The sequence below is a fragment of the Ursus maritimus genome, unplaced genomic scaffold, assembly GCF_017311325.1.
Source record: "Ursus maritimus isolate PB19 unplaced genomic scaffold, ASM1731132v1 scaffold_19, whole genome shotgun sequence".
Classification (NCBI taxonomy): domain Eukaryota; kingdom Metazoa; phylum Chordata; class Mammalia; order Carnivora; family Ursidae; genus Ursus; species Ursus maritimus.
The window spans coordinates 53,154,389-53,172,739 of NW_024424341.1; the positions used below are offsets into that span (position 1 = coordinate 53,154,389).

The window sequence follows — 18,351 nt, forward strand, 5'->3', positions numbered from 1 at the left end:
TTTTCTCATGCTCATCTCATTCCCACCCTACATCTAATATATTCTATATGACCACCAAATTGAACTCCCTAAGACACAAGGCTACTGTGACTGATAGATTGACTTAAATTTCATCTAATTTTAATTAATTTAAATATAAAAACAAAAGCAGTGTAAAATATTTTACCATTACTGACAACTTTATTGTTTTGGTAGGACTACATTTCACTTCAACCATTGCATTGCATAGATCTTATTTTTGTATTATAGTGTGCATGTCATGTATATGTTGTTTCTAGGGTTACACATAAACACATCACTGACCTAGCTGATGTCAAGCAATTGATGTGTTTATTTGGATATTTAATGAAGACCACATGAGTGACAGTGATATGAAGGAAATAAAAATTGGTAATGAAATACACCTATTACTTTAGTTATAATTAAATTACTATTCTAGGTTAAATAAGTGTGTACCGATTTTAAAATTTAAAATGAAAGCATATTAATGATGCATAGTCAACTAGAGGCTAGTACTATGGCCAGAATAGTAAAAAATAAGAGATGGAAGAAGTACTGTGAATTTTACAACAAATGCCAATTGCAATTTGCTGTGAATAGAGCAAAATAAAAAAGCCGTGAGATATTTGCAACAAATTTATAACACATTTGATGAGAATGTTCCTTTTGATAACCAAAAAGGAATAGATAAAATTAGTTGCCTGAAATCATAATTAAATGGGCAACCAAAATTTTAAATAACTTTGAAACATAATCTGAGCTTATAACTTTGTGTAGCTATAAAATGGCTTTGTGTCTTATACAAAAAAAATCAAATTTTAGGTGGAAATACAGGAAGATAAATTATTACTGTAGTTATGGAAGTTTTGTTAGGATATTATGAAAAAAGAATAAAAATATTTTATAAAAAGTAAAAAAAAAAATTTTAAGCCACCAGTCAACTGCCCATAAAAAATCTTTCTAATAGTATCAAAGATTAATTCAAAATTAGTAAAGCTACATATATTCTTCTCTACCTTTAGATGAGCTGTACAATATGAAATATTTCCCATTTAATACTCTGGGTACATTTTACCTCAAAAAACTTCCACATCAAATAGAAATGTTGTCAATTTGCAGCCTACAAAATCAGATTCATAGCATAGATATTTTAAAATCTTTTATATGTCAAAAAAGAATTTCCACTAGGTATGAAAAAATTTCTATTGTAATTAACCAGATATGCCAAGTTAAAAATGTGAATTCCATAAATCTTAAAGAGCTTGATGTCTCCCTAATTGATTTGCTCCACAGTATGAAAAGTATGATGGTTTAGTAGTACATACATGTAAATATTTTGAATCATTTTCACTTTATGGAACTATTGAAAGAAACAGAAAACAATGAATTTATTTATCTTATGTTCTTTGCCAGTGCTCATTAGTTGAAATGGTTGAAGAGTTTTACAGATCTTTTGCAAAGATTTACTGTATTTTGAACCCCAAGGCATGCTTAAAAAAAAAAAAACTTGGCAAATATTTCATAATCAAGACTCCCAAAATGACAGTGTGATTTGTTTTCTCACCAGTATCACACTACATATAAACAAACGAAATCTGGAACGCCAAGGAAAGGAAAAGCTGTTGTTGTGACCTAGCCAAAAGGGTAGGAATATTTCTTGAAACTGATACTTTTCGTAAGTTAAAAATAATTTACTTATTTTCCTATCATGAATCAATATATGAAAGATTTTCACTGGAATCAAAAGCACTGTCAAAATATACAATGAAGAAAAGGAAATCTTAATAAAGAAATAGAAACTATAAAAAAAAGCACTACATGAAGATAGTAGAACTGAAACATGCAATATCTCAAATCAAACATTTGATAAGCTTAACAGAGTAATTGAAATGACAAGGAAAAGAGTCAGTAAATTTGAAGACAGAACAATAGAAATTATCCAATCTGAAAAAGAGAAAAAAGGTTGGAGATAACAGAGCCAGTGACTGTGGGACAATATCAAAAGATTTAACATGAGTACTTGGAATCCAGAAGGAGAAGCAAGGGCAGAAAAAAAATACCTGAATATGGACAAATTTGGGGAAAGGCATAAGTGCACAGATTTCAGAGGCTCAGAGAACCTCAAACAGGAGTAACATAAAACTACACTTACACCAGCATACTCAAATAGATGAAAACCAAAGGTAATGAAAAATCTTGAAAGCATGCAGAGAGAAATGACACATACAGAGGAAAAATAATTCAAATGACTTCTCATAACCTATGGAGGACAGAAGTCAGTGTCTATCTTTTGAAAAATACACACAAACCCCAGAATTCTATAGCAAGAAAAGCAATCCTTCAAGAACAAAGGCATTTGGTTAAAAAAACTGAAAATTCACCACCAGCAGATGTGCACTCCAAGAAATGCTAAATTAAGTTCTTCAAGCTGAAGGAAAATGATACCAGTTGGAAATTCAGACAATTGGGAATTGGGAATTGGGAAATAAGGAAGAGCATAAGAAAGGGTAAACATATGGGTAATTATAAGATATGAGGGTTTGGGGAGGTCTTAATTTCTTTAAAATAATAGCCTGCTTAAATTTCTGAGTGGAGTGCCAATATGACTTTACATGGATTACTAGTTGCAAAGAAAAAAAATGTACCAATACAATGGAGAGAACTGGTGGTCAATACATGAATCAAGAGATCAAACATAGGGGTGCCTGGGTGGCACAGCGGTTAAGCGTCTGCCTTCAGCTCAGGGCGTGATCCCGGCGTTATGGGATTGAGCCCCACATCAGGCTCTTCCGCTATGAGCCTGCTTCTTTCTCTCCCACTCCCCTTGCTTGTGTTCCCTCTCTCACTGGCTGTCTCTCTCTCTGTCAAATAAATAAATAAAATCTTTAAAAAAAAAAGATCAAACATAGTTTCACTTGTATGCCACCTGATATTTTACATTAAATACACTATTATCTATGAAGTAGTCTTATAAAAAATGTTTAATCTGAAACTTAAGCCTCTAGACATAAACTTCAGTTCACAGTAAATACAAAGGATAGAAGAACAAGTTAAGCCCACCTTGAGAAAAAGCAGGACAAGTATGGAATTACATTATATAGGTTACTTCCTCTGAGTCTTCAAAAAATGAAAGGAAGTGGAGGGTAAATTCTAGACCAATTCTTATTAGACCCAATAAACTGAAGTCATATAAAATATATGAGCTTAGTTTGGTTTTTGGCTTTTAAAGAAGCCAGCACTTTTAGAAGATATTCTTTAACCAATCAGAGAAATTTGTAAATGGGCTGAATATCGTAGAACAATATAGGGTTCTTATTAGTGTTTTTTAGGTAATAGTGGTTTAATAGTCATCTAGAAGATTATCCTTAATTCTAAGAGTTGTATGTTGACTTTTTAGAGGTGAAGTGATATCTAAAACATTCACTGAAAAACTCAGCAAAATGATATATGTAAAATATATTCAATATGTAATAAGAATGATATATGGTATATATGCATCTGTATATATACATGTTCATATTTATGAGAGAGAAATATTAGATATATTGAATCTAGGTGAAGGGCAAACAAACTTCATTGTAACACTGTTACCTGTAACAATTTACCTTTCATGTAAATTTGAAAATTTTCAAAAACTCAAGGAAAACCTTTCTAAGTCAACCAAGGTCTTTGGCTACCAAATTGTTAATTTATTTCAATTGTAGGGCATGTGGATTGTATGTTATCGGTATAACAGAATTTATTATAAGAAAGTTTCTTCAAACGACTCTCCACAACAGCTGAACTCTCAATATTTAATAAAGGCACAGGGTTTCTTAATATTATTAATCTTCAGGGGGTTGAGCTTTGAATAAAAGCTCAATAAATGGTCTTGTTTAGTATATTCTATGGGATTTTGTCCAGAATTAATTATCTGAAGAAAATATGAATGAGCACTGATCATTTTAAAAATATGCTTATAGGGTCTTCCTTCCACATGAATTTATGTATAGTAATAATAGTGATTATCATTAAAAAACCACAATATTTAGTAAGCAAATACTATGTGCCAGATGCCCCTTTAAGCATTTAAATTTTACATTAAATAATTTAATCTTGACCATAACATCATTAGGTGGTAGAATAGTGATAATGGTAAAGGATGTGCCAAAGCTAAATGCTTTCTGACTCTCATTACATCAGGAGTTTCTCACCACTATGAAATCTTTGATGTTGAGTAAGTTGATAGCAACGAGTAAAGGCCTTTCCACATTCCTTACATTTGTGTGGTTTCACACCAGTATGAATTCTCTGATGTTGAGTAAGTCGATCACTACGATTAAAGGCCTTACCACATTCTTTACATTCATAGGGTTTTTCACCAGTATGAATTCTCTTATGTTGAGAAAGACCTGAGATAGAACGAAAGGCCTTCTTACATTCTTTACATATATATGGTTTCAAACCAGTATGAATTGTCTGATGATAAATTAGTTGAGAATTAAGTCTAAAGGTTTTTCCACATTCCTTACATTCAAAGGGTTTCTCCCCTGCATGAATTGACTGATGTGTTTTAAGGTCTCCAACACGACTGAAGGCTTTCCCACATTGTTTACATTCATATGGTTTCAAATCAGTATGAATTATCTGATGTTGAATAAGGTATGAATGAAGCTTAAATGTCTTCCCACATTCTTTGCATTCATGTGGCTTCTCACCAGTATGAATTCTTTGATGTTGTGTCAGTTGAGAGCCTCTACAGAAGGCCTTCCCGCAGTCCTTACAGTCGTAGAGTTTCTCACTACTATGAATTCTCTTATGTTTAAGAAGGCTTGAGCCCCTACTAAAGGCCTTCCCACATTCCTTACATTCATGAGGCTTCTCACCAGTATGACTTCTCTGATGTTCAATAAGTAGATAGCTGCGAACAAAGGCCTTTCCACATTGTTTACATTTATATGGTTTCTCACCAGAATGAATTTTCTTGTGTTGATAAAGACTTGAACGATGACCAAAGGCCTTCCCACATTCCTTGCATATATAGGGTTTCACACCATGATGAATTTTCTGATGTAGGCACATATGTCGGTACAATCTAAAAGTTTCCCCACATTCCTTACATTCATAGGGTTTCAAACCAATATGAATTTTTTGATGTTCGGTGAGGTGAGAATAACGTCTGAAAGACTTCCCACATTGCTTACATTCGTAGGGTTTTACACCAGTATGAATGATCTGATGTTGAATAAGCTGTGAATAAAATCTAAAGGCCTTTTCACATCCATTACATTCATAGGGTTTCAAATCAGTGTGAATTTTTTTATGTCTAATAAAATGCTGGAGAACTATAAAGGCTTTTCCACATTCCATACATTCATAGGGTCTCACACCATTATGGTCTCTGAAATGTTCAGTAAGGTGTGAATATTTTCTAAAGCCCCTCCTACATTCCTTACATTCATAGGATTTCTCTCTAGTGTGAATTCTCTGGTGTAGAGGAAGAGATATATGTTTTATAAATGTCATTTGATTAAAACACCCCATGTTAGGACCCTGTTCTCTCCCAAATTCAATTCTGCATTGTGGGTCATTTCTGAAAATAAACCTCGTAGGGTTGAAGATTTTACTTCTTTTCATTGTCTCCCGATGGTATGAATTTACTTCATAACTGCTTTTTTCTGAAGATAACTTGTTGGTCTCAGTTGTAAAATCAAAGTCTGAAAGAAAATAAGAAAAGAAAAAAAATGCTATTTTCCTGTACTGGGGATGAGGAGGGGCCTCTTAGAGTAAAAACAGTGATAAATTGAGAAGTATATTCACTAGAAGTAAAAGGGTCATAAAATCCTAAAATACTGTCATGAAATTTCTAAAAGACAAAAAGGCCTCAGAAAATTATGAAAGTTCATATTGAAAACTGTAAAGTTTGTGAGTAGGCAAAGAGAAAAAGTCAGTATTTCTCATATTTAGTGTGGACCAAAATTATAGCAGGAACTTCTTATATACACTACCTTTTAGATTTCCACTGAGACTGAGTGAATCAGAATCTAGAGAAGTAGATCTACATTTCTAATATTATCTATCAGATGGCTCTATGTAATTTTTTCAATGGTTTGTCTTTATTTTAGAGTAAAACCCTAAACACATAATCATGAATAAAAAGGATCTGTCTTATTTACACAAATTCCTCCCAACCCCTTGGCATCTTTTGTTCCCTATATACTATCCCCATGCATCCCTTCAGCTACTAAAACATACCATAACCTTTCCCATTTCCTGGGGCTTCACACAGGTGCTCCACCTTTCAGAAATCCTTTTACCTAGCACCTTTAAATTACTATCTTCGGGTGTTGCAGATTAGAAATCACTTCTTCAGAAAGGCTGCCTCTGCTAACTCTAAGTAAATTCATATCCTTTATTCTATACTCCAACACCTAATTTTTGTCTTCAAAATCCTTTTCTCTATTACATATTTATTTTCTCACTTGTTTTACTACTTATTTTCTTACTCTAAACCTCAAAACTCCTAACTATTACTGCAAAGCAAGTCCTTTGACCACAAGGTAAATATTAACTGTAGGATAAAATACTGAATTTTAAAAATTAACTTGGATGAAAGTAAAGGTAAATAAGAATGAAAATTAAGGTTGCTGGGGAAGGCAGCTGAGTAAAATATCCATTTAGTTTCTGAAAATTATGCAACAGTTATCAACCATCTCTTCCTGGCTAATCTCTCATACCTTATTACAGTAAAATATGTTTTCCTCTATCATTTACCTTACAGGTGAGAAATATACACATCCAAACTAGCTCAGTCAAAAATATAAATGGAAACAGGTGACACCTGATCATTTTCCAATTGCTTATCACCTTAAATTGTTATACATGTCTCTACCACCATTGTTCCATCTTCCCTGTGCCTACTCATGATTGCTTTATCTCAATTAAGACAATCAGATGGTGTATTACCTTCATCAGCAGAGTTTTAATATTATTCATCCATCCTACTGATGCTATGTTTTGTTTCTCTAATGACATTCCCAAATTCTTCCTTCCATTCTTTTAAGCCAAGGCCAATCATTCTTGAATATCACAGAAATGTATTTCAGGAATTGCATAGTTAATATTATTTTAAAAGGCTTATGAAAATCTAAGAAACTTGAGTATGTTGGGAAAAAATAAATAACTAAGTGCTATGGGAACAGACTTTGGGAAACCAAATGCCTGGGACTCTACAACAAAGGATAATGTTGAATATAGATTAAAAATTGGCTATCTGGACAGTGGATCAGCCTTAAGAACTCTAATTTGCTAAATGGGTTAAGTATGAGTTGAAGGCAAGTGGGATTCTCCTATGAATGAAGTACAGTATGTTCAAAAAGTTGAAGTAAAGCAAACAATATTCTCTGAACTAATGAGAAATGAGTAGCAATCTCAAAAAGCCAAAACACTTTCTACTGATAGATAAAAATCAACAACTACTGTTAGAGAATGATAAATACAAACTGAAACCACAGAACTTCTTGAAAACAATGATAATAAAAATACAATACATCAAAATCTATGGCCTTTAACTATAGTGCTGCAAACTCATAGACTAAAAGGCTTACATCTAATGAAAAATTAAAGAATTAAGATGAATGAATTAAATACTAAATCCAAAATTAGGAAAAGAAAAAAATTAGAAAGAGAATGATAAAGTCTACTGAAGGAATACGGAAAAGGGAAATCAATATAATAAAAACAAATTTTTAAATAAAATTTTACAATTAACACATGCAAACAAACCGCTAGCCTCCCTATTTAAGGAACAAAAGCTAGGAGGAACATCCATTAAAGGCAACTATGCAAATAAATTTGAGATGTACATGAAATGATGATTTTTTAAAAAAATATAATTTATAAAAACTGACCCCAGTTAAATTTACTGACTTGCTTCTAACAAGATATGAAAATAAAAAAAATAATAACCTTTCAATGAAGAAAACTGGCAGACACCAATTTATATAAGTTTTTAAGGTTAGCACCCCAGTGATAAATCATGTTGATATCATGTACCCCTAACATACAATGAAAAAGGTATTCTCTGGTATTCTTCCCCCAAATCCATAATCTCAGTTTAATCATAAGAAAACACCAAACACACCAAAATTTGGAGGTGCTCTACTAAGTACCTGACCAAACAGTATCTTCAAAAGTATCAATGTCAAGAAAGAGAAGGAAAAACATAAACTGTCACATTTGGAGGAAACTAAGGACACAGGCTGACTAAAAGTAATGTGGTATCCTGAACTGGATCCTGAAACAGAAAAAAGACATTAGTGCAAAAACTGGTGAAATCTAAATTAAATATTTAGCTTATAGTATTATTATAAAATGTTAATTTGATAGCTTTCACAAATGTACCATTGTTATGTAAGATGTTATCATTATGGGAATGATATACTGGAACTCTTTGTACCACATTTATAACTCTTCTGTGAATCTAAAATTATTTCAAAATAAAAGTAAGGCCATAACAGAAACAGATTCCAGAAGAGATGGAAAATCTAAACAAACCAATTTCCACAGAATAATTTAAAAATTGTATATATTTTTCCTTTTTATTTTTTAATAAAATTTTTTTATTATGTTAGTCACCATACAGTACATCCCAAGTTTTTGATGTAAAGTTCCATGATTCATTACTTGCATATAACACCCAGTGCTCCATGCAATATGTGCCCTCCTTGTATATTTATCCCACAAAAATGTGATTACAATTAGCTTCCTTGTTGTCCAGGTTTCAGTCTCTCTAAAATATTTCCCACTGATGTTAATGAGGGTGCCTTGGAGAAATATCTAATTCCTAGTCCAGGTCAGGGAAGATACAAGGTGAATCTAAGACCTCTTGTACTAAAGTGCAAAGAAGCTTTCAAAGACAGAGTTAATAATTTGTGCTTTTGGTCATGTAACATTAGGAGGGATCAAAGTTGCCCTCCTAACTTAAATAACTAGAAAACCAAACAAAATATATGCAACAACATCTTTCAAATATTGGAAAATCGATAGTACAGGATAGAACTCTCCCAAGGGAAGGGAAACAAATGAAGTGTGCCCCACAAGTACCACAGCTGACTGTCTAAAGAGAATTTCCAGAACAAAGCACACAGAGGGGAAACTAAAATAGTGCAGCTGTATCCCTGAGTTGAGAAGACAGAGTAGAGAATTAAGGGAAAGAAAGAAGTGCAGAACTTGCAAGGCAGAGTACTAGAAAGGAGGGAACTGCACAGAGAGATCTCTAGAGATCTGTAGAGGAATCCCCTTGAAACTGTGGCTGAACGTGAATCTGGACACCCGTGTGAGAAAACCAATGAGAACAAATAATGTACTACTAGATAGGAGTAGGCAGAACATCCCCTGGAAGTCACAAAGGGCAGGGGATAGTTCTTGTTTCCCCCAACCAGAGTGGAAAGGCCCCATAGCACTCAAGGCATCAAACATAGTTCCCAGAAGAATATTGCCTCAGTAGTGAGGCCAAGTTAGCCCTAGACTAAAAGCTGTTCTGGACCCACTCTAACAAAGCTTCAAAGCAAACCATGAAAGGATCAACAGATTCCAAATTACATAACTACATCCCAGAACAAAGTCCCAAAATATGTATAAGAATATTAGAAATCCAGCATCCTAACACAGTAAATGTCACAATGTCTGGCACCTAATAAAAAATTATCAGACATGTAAAATAGCAGGAAAATATGACCCTTACTAGGAGAAAATTAATCAAAAGAAACACATCAAGGAACGATACAGATAATATAATTAGTAGATAAGGATACTGAAAGAGCTATCATAAATATATTTCATGTTTTTATTTTTATTTTTTAAAGATTTTATATATTTGAGAGGGAGAGTGAGACAGAGCATGGGGGGAGCGAGACAGTTGGAGAGGGAGAGGCAGACTTCCCCACTGAGCAGGAAGCCCAGTGTGGGGCTCAATCCCAGGACCCTGGGATCATGACCTGAGCTGAAGACAAACGCTTAACCAACTGAGCCACCCAGGTGCCCTGTTTTTTTGTTTTTTTAGTTTTCTTGAGTGGAATTTTTTTGTAGATTAAAAATTTCTAATATTTTATTTCATTTGATTTCTCAAAGTTTTTGGCAAAATGTTTTTCAAAATATCATATTTTCAAGGCTTCATGGTTTGTAATGTGGTGCCTTTTTTCCTTACATAGATTTTTTTTCTTGATTCATGTTGATAGAGTTGCACTACTTTTATTCATTCTTTGAGATAACCAAATTTATAGTTGTGACTTGCTCTTTTGTATGTTTGGTTTTTATTTCATTAATTTCTATTCTTTCCTTTATTATTTCCTTTCCTCTACTTCCTTTAAGTGTGTTGTGCTCTTCTTTTCCTGGCATATTAAATGGATGATCAGCTTATTAATTTCAACATTTCTTCTGGAATCAAAAGACCCTTTGGGAGAGGAAGCTTGAAATCAAAACAAATAAACAGTAAGAGCCATGAGAAGTGTTGAATTGGCCCTGAGGATCTACCACTTTTCCCCTGCAGAAACTTACTAATTCTGAGTAAAGCTAGCAGTAAAGGCAAAGTGATTTAAAAAAAAAAAGTAGCTGAGAATTACCAAAACTGAAAACCAGCACTGACCTAGTTCAATCCCTGATTATATTATAGTGATCAGCCTGCCATGCTATCAATTAATAGAGGAAAATGTAAATATTCTGGTGGAAGACACCATCATCTGGAAACCATTCAATTCTTTTTTTTTAAGATTTAATTTATTTATTTGAGAGAGAGAGAAAGCAGGGGGAGGAAAAGGGGGAGAGGGCCAAGCACAGAGCCCAATTGAGCAGGGCTCAATCCCACAACCCTGAGATCATGACCTGAGCTGAAACTAAGAGTCGGATGCCCAACGGACTGGGCCACCCAAGTGCTTCTGTTCAGTTCTTCTGTATTCAATATCCAGCATACAATCACAATTACTAGTAACTTGAAGAGGTATTACCATATGATGAATAACAAGAGAAAAGAAGAAATATAAGCATGCCCATAGATGAAAAACAGATGAAAAAACAGTAATGAAAAGAAGTAAATAAAGAATGAAGAATTTTAAAAGATAGATGTTATAAGACAAATTGAATTTCTAGAACTGAAAAAGACAACATATGATATGAAAAACCCATTTTTAGGAGCAGACTCATGATAGCAGAATACAGGATAAGTGAGCTGAAATACAGGTCAACAGAAAATAATAGAGATAAAAGGAGATATATACATGATAGAACTGTGAGATACACACAAAAGATCTAACATAGGTATAATTGGAGTCCCAGAAGAAAGGAAAGAATGGTCAAATATTTTCCAAAAACTGAACGAAGACTTTAATTTCTCAGTAGAAACTAAGATACCACTGCAAGCCAACATTTCCACTGCTATAAGTATAAAAATAATACTAAAAAGATAATGTTCTTGATTCATTCTACACTGTAAAAATTACCAAGGTTCTTTGTAGAAAAGAGAAAACCAGGACCCCATGTTACCTGTTTTCCATATAGCTGGACCAGCAATTAAAATGGAATATTTGTAGATATTCCGAACATACACATAATATAAAATTTGTGGGTTTTTTTTTTTTTTGCCATTGGTTATGCAGAAAAAGTCCTAGAATTCAAACCTTTATTTTAGAAAAAGAAGGAATTGCAGGATAGGGCAGAGGGAAGTAGGAAGAAGGTAAATGAAAGAAGAGATCCAGGTGCTGAATGGAGATGCCCATTTCCATCTAACAAAGGTCAAATTAGGCCTTTGAGAATAAGGAGAATATGAATATGAAGAAATTTATCTGGTTTCTCGGCTTACAGCATAAAATATACAGTGGAGAAAGTAGCTATTCCAGATGGCAGATTCTATATCCCTTCAGGCAGATGTCCTTACCCAGTGAGACTAAGTTAGTATAATTCTCCAACATCACATCTCTGTACAAATCCTTCTGATCGGAATTTAGGCATTCCCACTCCTCCTGAGAGAAGTCTATGGCAACATCACTGAATGTCAATGGCACCTGAAAAGACAAACCCATGTATTATTCATAACAGTAAAGAAAAAATGTTCAAGATGGAATGACTCAATTGCAATAAGGGGGCAATATAGAAAAACAAATAAGCTGAAGTTACAAGATCATGACGAGAATAAATACAGTAGCTTCTGAAGTAGGGTGCCAACACAGTCTTGAAGAATCCTGTTGGAGTGCACAAAATTTCTTTAAAAATAAAGGAAAACTTAAATACCTAAATGTATGAAAATGAATAAAGTAAACAGACTTTCCCAATTAAATGAAACAGTATATATAAGAATATTACCTACTATGTACCTGAATCACATACTATTAGTAAATACAAGTCCCTATATCTTTTCTCTTCAAGGAATCTGTAAAAATAATTGTTCATTTTTTCCCCAAAATGGATTATAAAATCTCTTATAGCTAAGATGGAGTAACATGGGTTGGATTTACCCTCCCATGTGAAATAACAAAAAACATGGACAAATTGTATGAAACGATGGTTTTTAAGACAGAAAATATTGGGCAGTGATCCCTGAGAGACAAGTAATGTATGAAGTGAGCCTTATGATTGCCATGGCTTACTGCAAGGATACAGTATCACTACACAATTATTAGAATGGCTAAAATTTAACAGACTGACCATTTTAAGTGTTGCTGGGGATGTGAAAAAAAATGGCACTCTCACATACCGACGGTGGGAATGTAAAACAGTAAATCCTTTGAAAAATAGTTTATTAATCTCTTAAAAAGTTAAACATCCATATTCCTCAGCCATTCCACTCCTAGTGTTTACCCAAGAGACATGAAAGCATATGTCCACCCAAAGATTTGTGCATGAAGCAGCTTCACTTTTAACAGCCAAAAAGTGGAAAGAACTAAAAAATCCATCAACAGAGGAGTGGATAGACAAATTTTTGTATATACTGAGAATAGAATACTAATCAGCAATTAAATGGAATGCACTACTAATATATGCAACAATATGGATGAATCTCAAAATAAATATGCTGAGTGAAATAAGATTTAAAAAGAATACATGATGTATGATTCCATTTATATAAAATCTAGAAAGTGGGAATTAACCTATAGCAGCAGAAAGCAAACAGCAGTTGCCTGGGCATGAAGGGCAAGTTTGGGGGCAGGTAGGAAGGGGCAATTATAAAGGGGCATGAGAAAAATTTTCGAATGACGGATATGTTCATTATCTTGGCTGTGGTAATAGTTTCACAGGTATATACATAAGTCAAAATTTACCAAATTCTACACTTTAAATATGAGCAATTTATTGTCAATTATATTTCAATAAATCTGCTTTAAAAAGACAAAATACATACACTTAATTATTTGTCAATTATACTTCAAAAAGCTGATAAAGTTTCTATCTCAGGAAATGGAGTTTGTGTAAAATTAAGTAATTTTATCAAGATGTTAATATGTGTCAGATAATGCATCATAAGCACTTCCTTTATTCTCACAAGTTAATGTTTTTATTTATTCCCTGTTAAAGACATCAGATTTAATCTTCCTTAAAGTATTAAGGTATCATTAATAATATTATTAAAATAATATTAAATTTAAAGTATTATACTATTATGATATGTAGGTTGGACACAAATCCTAACCTCTTCTCCACTGCTCGGTATCATCTACCATTTGCTGTTCTAGATGATCTTTCTTACTACAATCCCTTACTGAACTCATGCTCCTAGTTAGAACACACTAATGTAGGATGATCAGAACAACACTGATTTATTCAAGACCAGCAATTTCTCTTTCAATACAAAAGTCTCAGTGATTTCCATAGCCAGGGCCCTGTTGTCTGTCTGTCTGTCTGTCTGTCTCTCTCTCTCTCAGCATACACCAATACGATTTCTACCCAAACTTAAAAGCTTTTCAAAGCTGAGTTCTCATTTCACACCTGAGTCTGAGACCATTCGTAACCCAATTCTCCCTTATCTCCCTGGAAAACTAAGGAGAAAGTTTTCTCTCCTGTGATCAAATAAGGCCATCATTTATTTTTCTTTCTTTCTTTTTTGATTGGGGAGGCAGAGGGAGAGGGAGAGAAAGAATCTTAAGCAGGCTTCATGCCCAGCATGGAGCCCAACATGGGGCTCGATCTCATGACCCTGAGATCATTACCTGAGTCAAAATCAAGAGTTAGATGCTTAACCAACTGAGCCACCCAGGTGCCCCAGGACCATCATTTCTATATCATAAAACCACAAACCTGACAAGGGAAGCTCAAATATTTCCTTCAAGATACTTCACTCTTGCACTGCTCCAACACTGCTCTTGAGAAAAGACTAAACACATAGAAGATAAATAATTGAAAATCAGTTAGAAAAAAAGGGAACAAATGAGGAGGACACCATCCTTCTCTGTAAGGGGAGAAATCATGAAAAAGGGTCAGAGATACATCCTTCCTAGGTAGGAGATGTGGGGATAAAGAATGAAAGTTTTACGAGAGTTCAAAATCATAGTATTCCAGGTAGGAGATAGATATCCACTTACCTGGGCCATGGTTTTCAAACTGCTGATCTTCCTTGGGTTTCCTTTGTTAGAGAAGCCAATTGCAGAGAAGCCAGAGCTGGGAGAGGAAAAAGAGGCCTTGAGATCTGGTGTATCTTAGAACTCCAAAAGTTATTTAAGGTAATATAGCCTTTCTTCTTTCCCCTTTATTCCTGCTTCCCACTGTCCTTGCCCACTCTCCATCTTCCCAAATACATGAACACGTGTCAGGGGATATGGGAAGTCCAGACAAACCCAAGCCCTTCCCCATACCTATAGATACAAGCCACACACAAGAGTAGATACAGAACAGAGGCACTCTTGCACCAAAGCTGGGTCCAGACACCCACATTGCCTTATTTCTCATACTTATCAAGCCAACTGAACCCAGCCTTGGTTGTTCAGTGATACTGAATAGATCCTCATCCAGACCTATCTTCCAGAGTAAAGACCAAGCCACACAACACAAACTGCAACAACCTTCATGTCTTTGGGATGGACCTGGGCATGAAATCTTTGCACCAGATAGAAGACAGAAAGCAGTAGAGACCAACCTGGAAATCTTGACCACTGTAAAACCACCTACCCATGTGAAGCCTTTCCCCTAAGCCAGAACTATGACTCTTGAGATCCTCTGGGATAACTAACCTGGGTTTCCCTAACAGGATCTACTTTGCTGCCATGAGCCATTCCCTGTGCCTCAGCAACCAACCCACCCAGTACCCACTAGAAAGGAGTGAATTCCTTCTTACTGAAGCCATACAGCAACACATAGATTTTTTTGCAACCTTCTATGTGATAGGAAGTCTAGACACATTGACATTTAATTCCACAATGTAGTTATTATCTCAGTTCAACAGATGAAAAAATGAAAGTTCAAAGAATTAAAGTCATTTCCCCATAACACAAACAATAAGTAGAAGTGATGTGTTTTGAATCACATTTCTATAGTTATAAGGCCAACTTATTTTTTACATATACTGCCTTTAAAACCCAGATTTTTCTGTTCCCTTGTGTGAAACCTAAGAACAGGTAATTAAGACATTATCTATCAAAAGATTTACTAAAGAGATGTTTTTAAGCAACAAGGTACTATCATTTATAGGTATCCAATTTTCAGACTTTAAAGGTTGATGATGCACCACATATAATAAGGTTGTAGAAAGGAGCACTGTTATGGTGTCCTGTAGACTTGTGAAAACTTAGGGCAGTTGAGACATGTAAGCAGAATTATGCATAAGAATTTAACCATGAAAGGTCATTTCTGAATCTCCATCCAAAGGAAGTAACTGTAAAATGTGCCTAGAGATGTAGAAAGGAGTATGATAGAAGCTAGTTAAAATTTTTAAAAAACTGGAGAGAAATCTAAAGGTACTAAATCTAAAGGTACTTAGATGGGTGGCTAATTAAATAAACTATAGTGCATTCACACAATGGAAAATGAAGTAGACTTTGAAAATGATTCTATAGACCACTGGTTCTCAATAGGGGAACATTCAGCAATGTCTGAAGACATATTTCATTGTCAAAATGTGGGAAGGGGTGCCATTGTTTCTATTACATAGAGAACCAGGGATGCTGCTAAATACCCTAAAATGCACAGGAAAGCCCCCCACAACAAAGAATTACCTAGCCAAAAACATCAACAGCACTAAGGTTGAAAAAACCCTGAAGTAAATTCTTAAAGAAAGATAACATAATCCAGAGTCTGTATAATAAATTATCCACAATGCCACCTAACAATAACAATTATTAAACATGCAGAGAAACAGGAAAAAGTTTACTGATAATCAAGAGAAAAAATCTCAGTAGAAACAGACCCAGAAATGACCTACATAGTTGAGTTAGCAGACAAGGACTTGAAAACATTACGATTAAGATGCTAAAAAAAACTAGAGGAAAATATGGGCAAAATGGAATGCAGAATGGGCTCAGTTGATAGAGCATGGTACTACTGATCTCAGGGTTGTACGTTAAAGCCCCATGTTGGGTATAGAGCTTACTTAAAAAGCAGGGGGCACACCTGGCTGGCTCAGTCAGAATACAAAATGAAGCATATCAATAGAGATTTAGAATCTTAAAGATTCACATGAACACTTTATAATTTAAAAATATAATATTGAAAATTAAGAATGCATCAGGTAGTGTAAAACCAAATTAACAATAATCTTATGCAGAGAGAAAAAAAATGAAAGAACAGAGCAAAACATAAAAGAAGTACAGGAGACAGCCAAACCATGAAATTGAACACCTAAAAAAATAGGACAGAAAATTTACTTGAAGAAATAATGGACAAAAACATCACAAATCTCATGAAATGTTTTGATACATAAATTAAAAAACTCATCAAACCAACCAGATAAAATAAGGAGATCCATACCTAGGCACAGCATGGCCAAACTGTTGAAAAACAAAGTTTACAGATATATCATAATAATATGTAGTTTTAAAAAAGGATATCAGGGGCGCCTGGGTGGCACAGCGGTTAAGCGTCTGCCTTCGGCTCAGGGCGTGATCCCGGCATTATGGGATCGAGCCCCACGTCAGGCTCTTTCGCTATGAGCCTGCAACTTCCTCTCCCACTCCCCCTGCTTGTGTTCCCTCTCTCACTGCTGTCTCTATCTCTGTCGAATAAATAAATAAAATCTTAAAAAAAAATAAAAATAAAAAAGGATATCAGTTATAAGAAAACAACAATAAGACAAAGTTCATTTCTCAGTAGAACCTATGGTGGCCTGAAGAATGGAATTCGATCTTCGAAGTATTGAAAGAAAAAAAAATGACAACTGTGAATTTTATACCTGGAGAAAATATCTTTCCTAAATGAAAGTGAAAGAAAGATCTTTTCTAACAAAAGCTTAGAGAATTTCTTACTAACAGACCTACAATACTAGAAATACTAAAGGAGAGCAGGCAGGCTAAAGGCAAATAATCCCAGGTGGAAGCATGTGCGAAAAGCTATGACATAGTAAATATATGACTAATATGACTAAACAAATGGACTGTTTAAAGCAACAAAAATAATAATGCTTGTGGGGCTTGTAATATAGGAGGAAGAAATGACAATACTAGCATAAATGGAATTAAACTATTAAAAGTTCTTACATTATTTGATATGTAGTAAAAGTCCTAATTTAAGGGAGACTGTCTTAAAGATGCATTCTATAATAGCTCAGTTAACCACTAAAAGAACTATACAAAGATGTACAACCAGAAAAACCTAATAGAAGAGATAAAATGAAATAATAAAAATACCTGATTAACACAAAAGAAGACAGGGAAAGAGGAATAAAGAATTAAAGAATGAACAGTACAAACAAAATATATTGCAAGATGACAGATTTAAATCAAATTGTATTAGTAATTGTAGTAAAATGTAAATATACTAAATATTGCAAATAAATCTAAGATTGTCAGATTAGATTAAAAAGAAAAACAGGATCAGTTATGATGCTTATAAGAAATATAGTTTAAACACAAAGACAAATATATTAGACAGTAATACGAAAAATGCTAGTATTAGTGTATTAATAACAGATACAATAGGCTTCAGTGCAAGAAGTATTAAAAGTAATAGAGACATGTCATACAATTCAAGAAGAATATAATGGTAGTCCTACATTTCTTATGTATCTAATAACATAGCTTTAAAATATATAAAGCAAAAGTCAACAGAATCAAAGGACAAAGTTATAATTGAAATTTGAGAGTTCAGTACCCTCCATTGGTAACCAATAATAGGAAGAGGAGGGGCGCCTGGGTGGCACAGCGGTTAAGCGTCTGCCTTCGGCTCAGGGCGTGATCCCGG

General features: G+C 34.1%; 1 protein-coding gene across 4 annotated transcripts in view; it reads right to left on the reverse strand.

Moving 5' to 3' along the window:
• Nucleotides 1-2,852: 2,852 nt before the first annotated feature.
• Nucleotides 2,853-18,351, reverse strand: part of ZNF404 (zinc finger protein 404) — a 23,063-nt gene continuing 7,564 nt past the window's right edge. For 2 of the 4 annotated variants that reach the window (XM_040634119.1, XM_008684426.2), the window contains 3 exons: nucleotides 14,547-14,622; nucleotides 11,909-12,035; nucleotides 2,853-5,696 (listed from right to left, as the gene is read on the reverse strand). In XM_040634119.1, the coding sequence (XP_040490053.1) occupies nucleotides 4,174-5,696; nucleotides 11,909-12,035; nucleotides 14,547-14,555 (1,659 nt within the window). In that variant the 5' untranslated portion in view covers nucleotides 14,556-14,622 and the 3' untranslated portion in view covers nucleotides 2,853-4,173. Of the gene's footprint in view, nucleotides 5,697-11,908; nucleotides 12,036-14,262; nucleotides 14,623-18,351 lie in introns of all 4 variants that reach the window. The other 2 variants (XM_008684427.2, XM_040634120.1) reach the window with 2 other exon arrangements.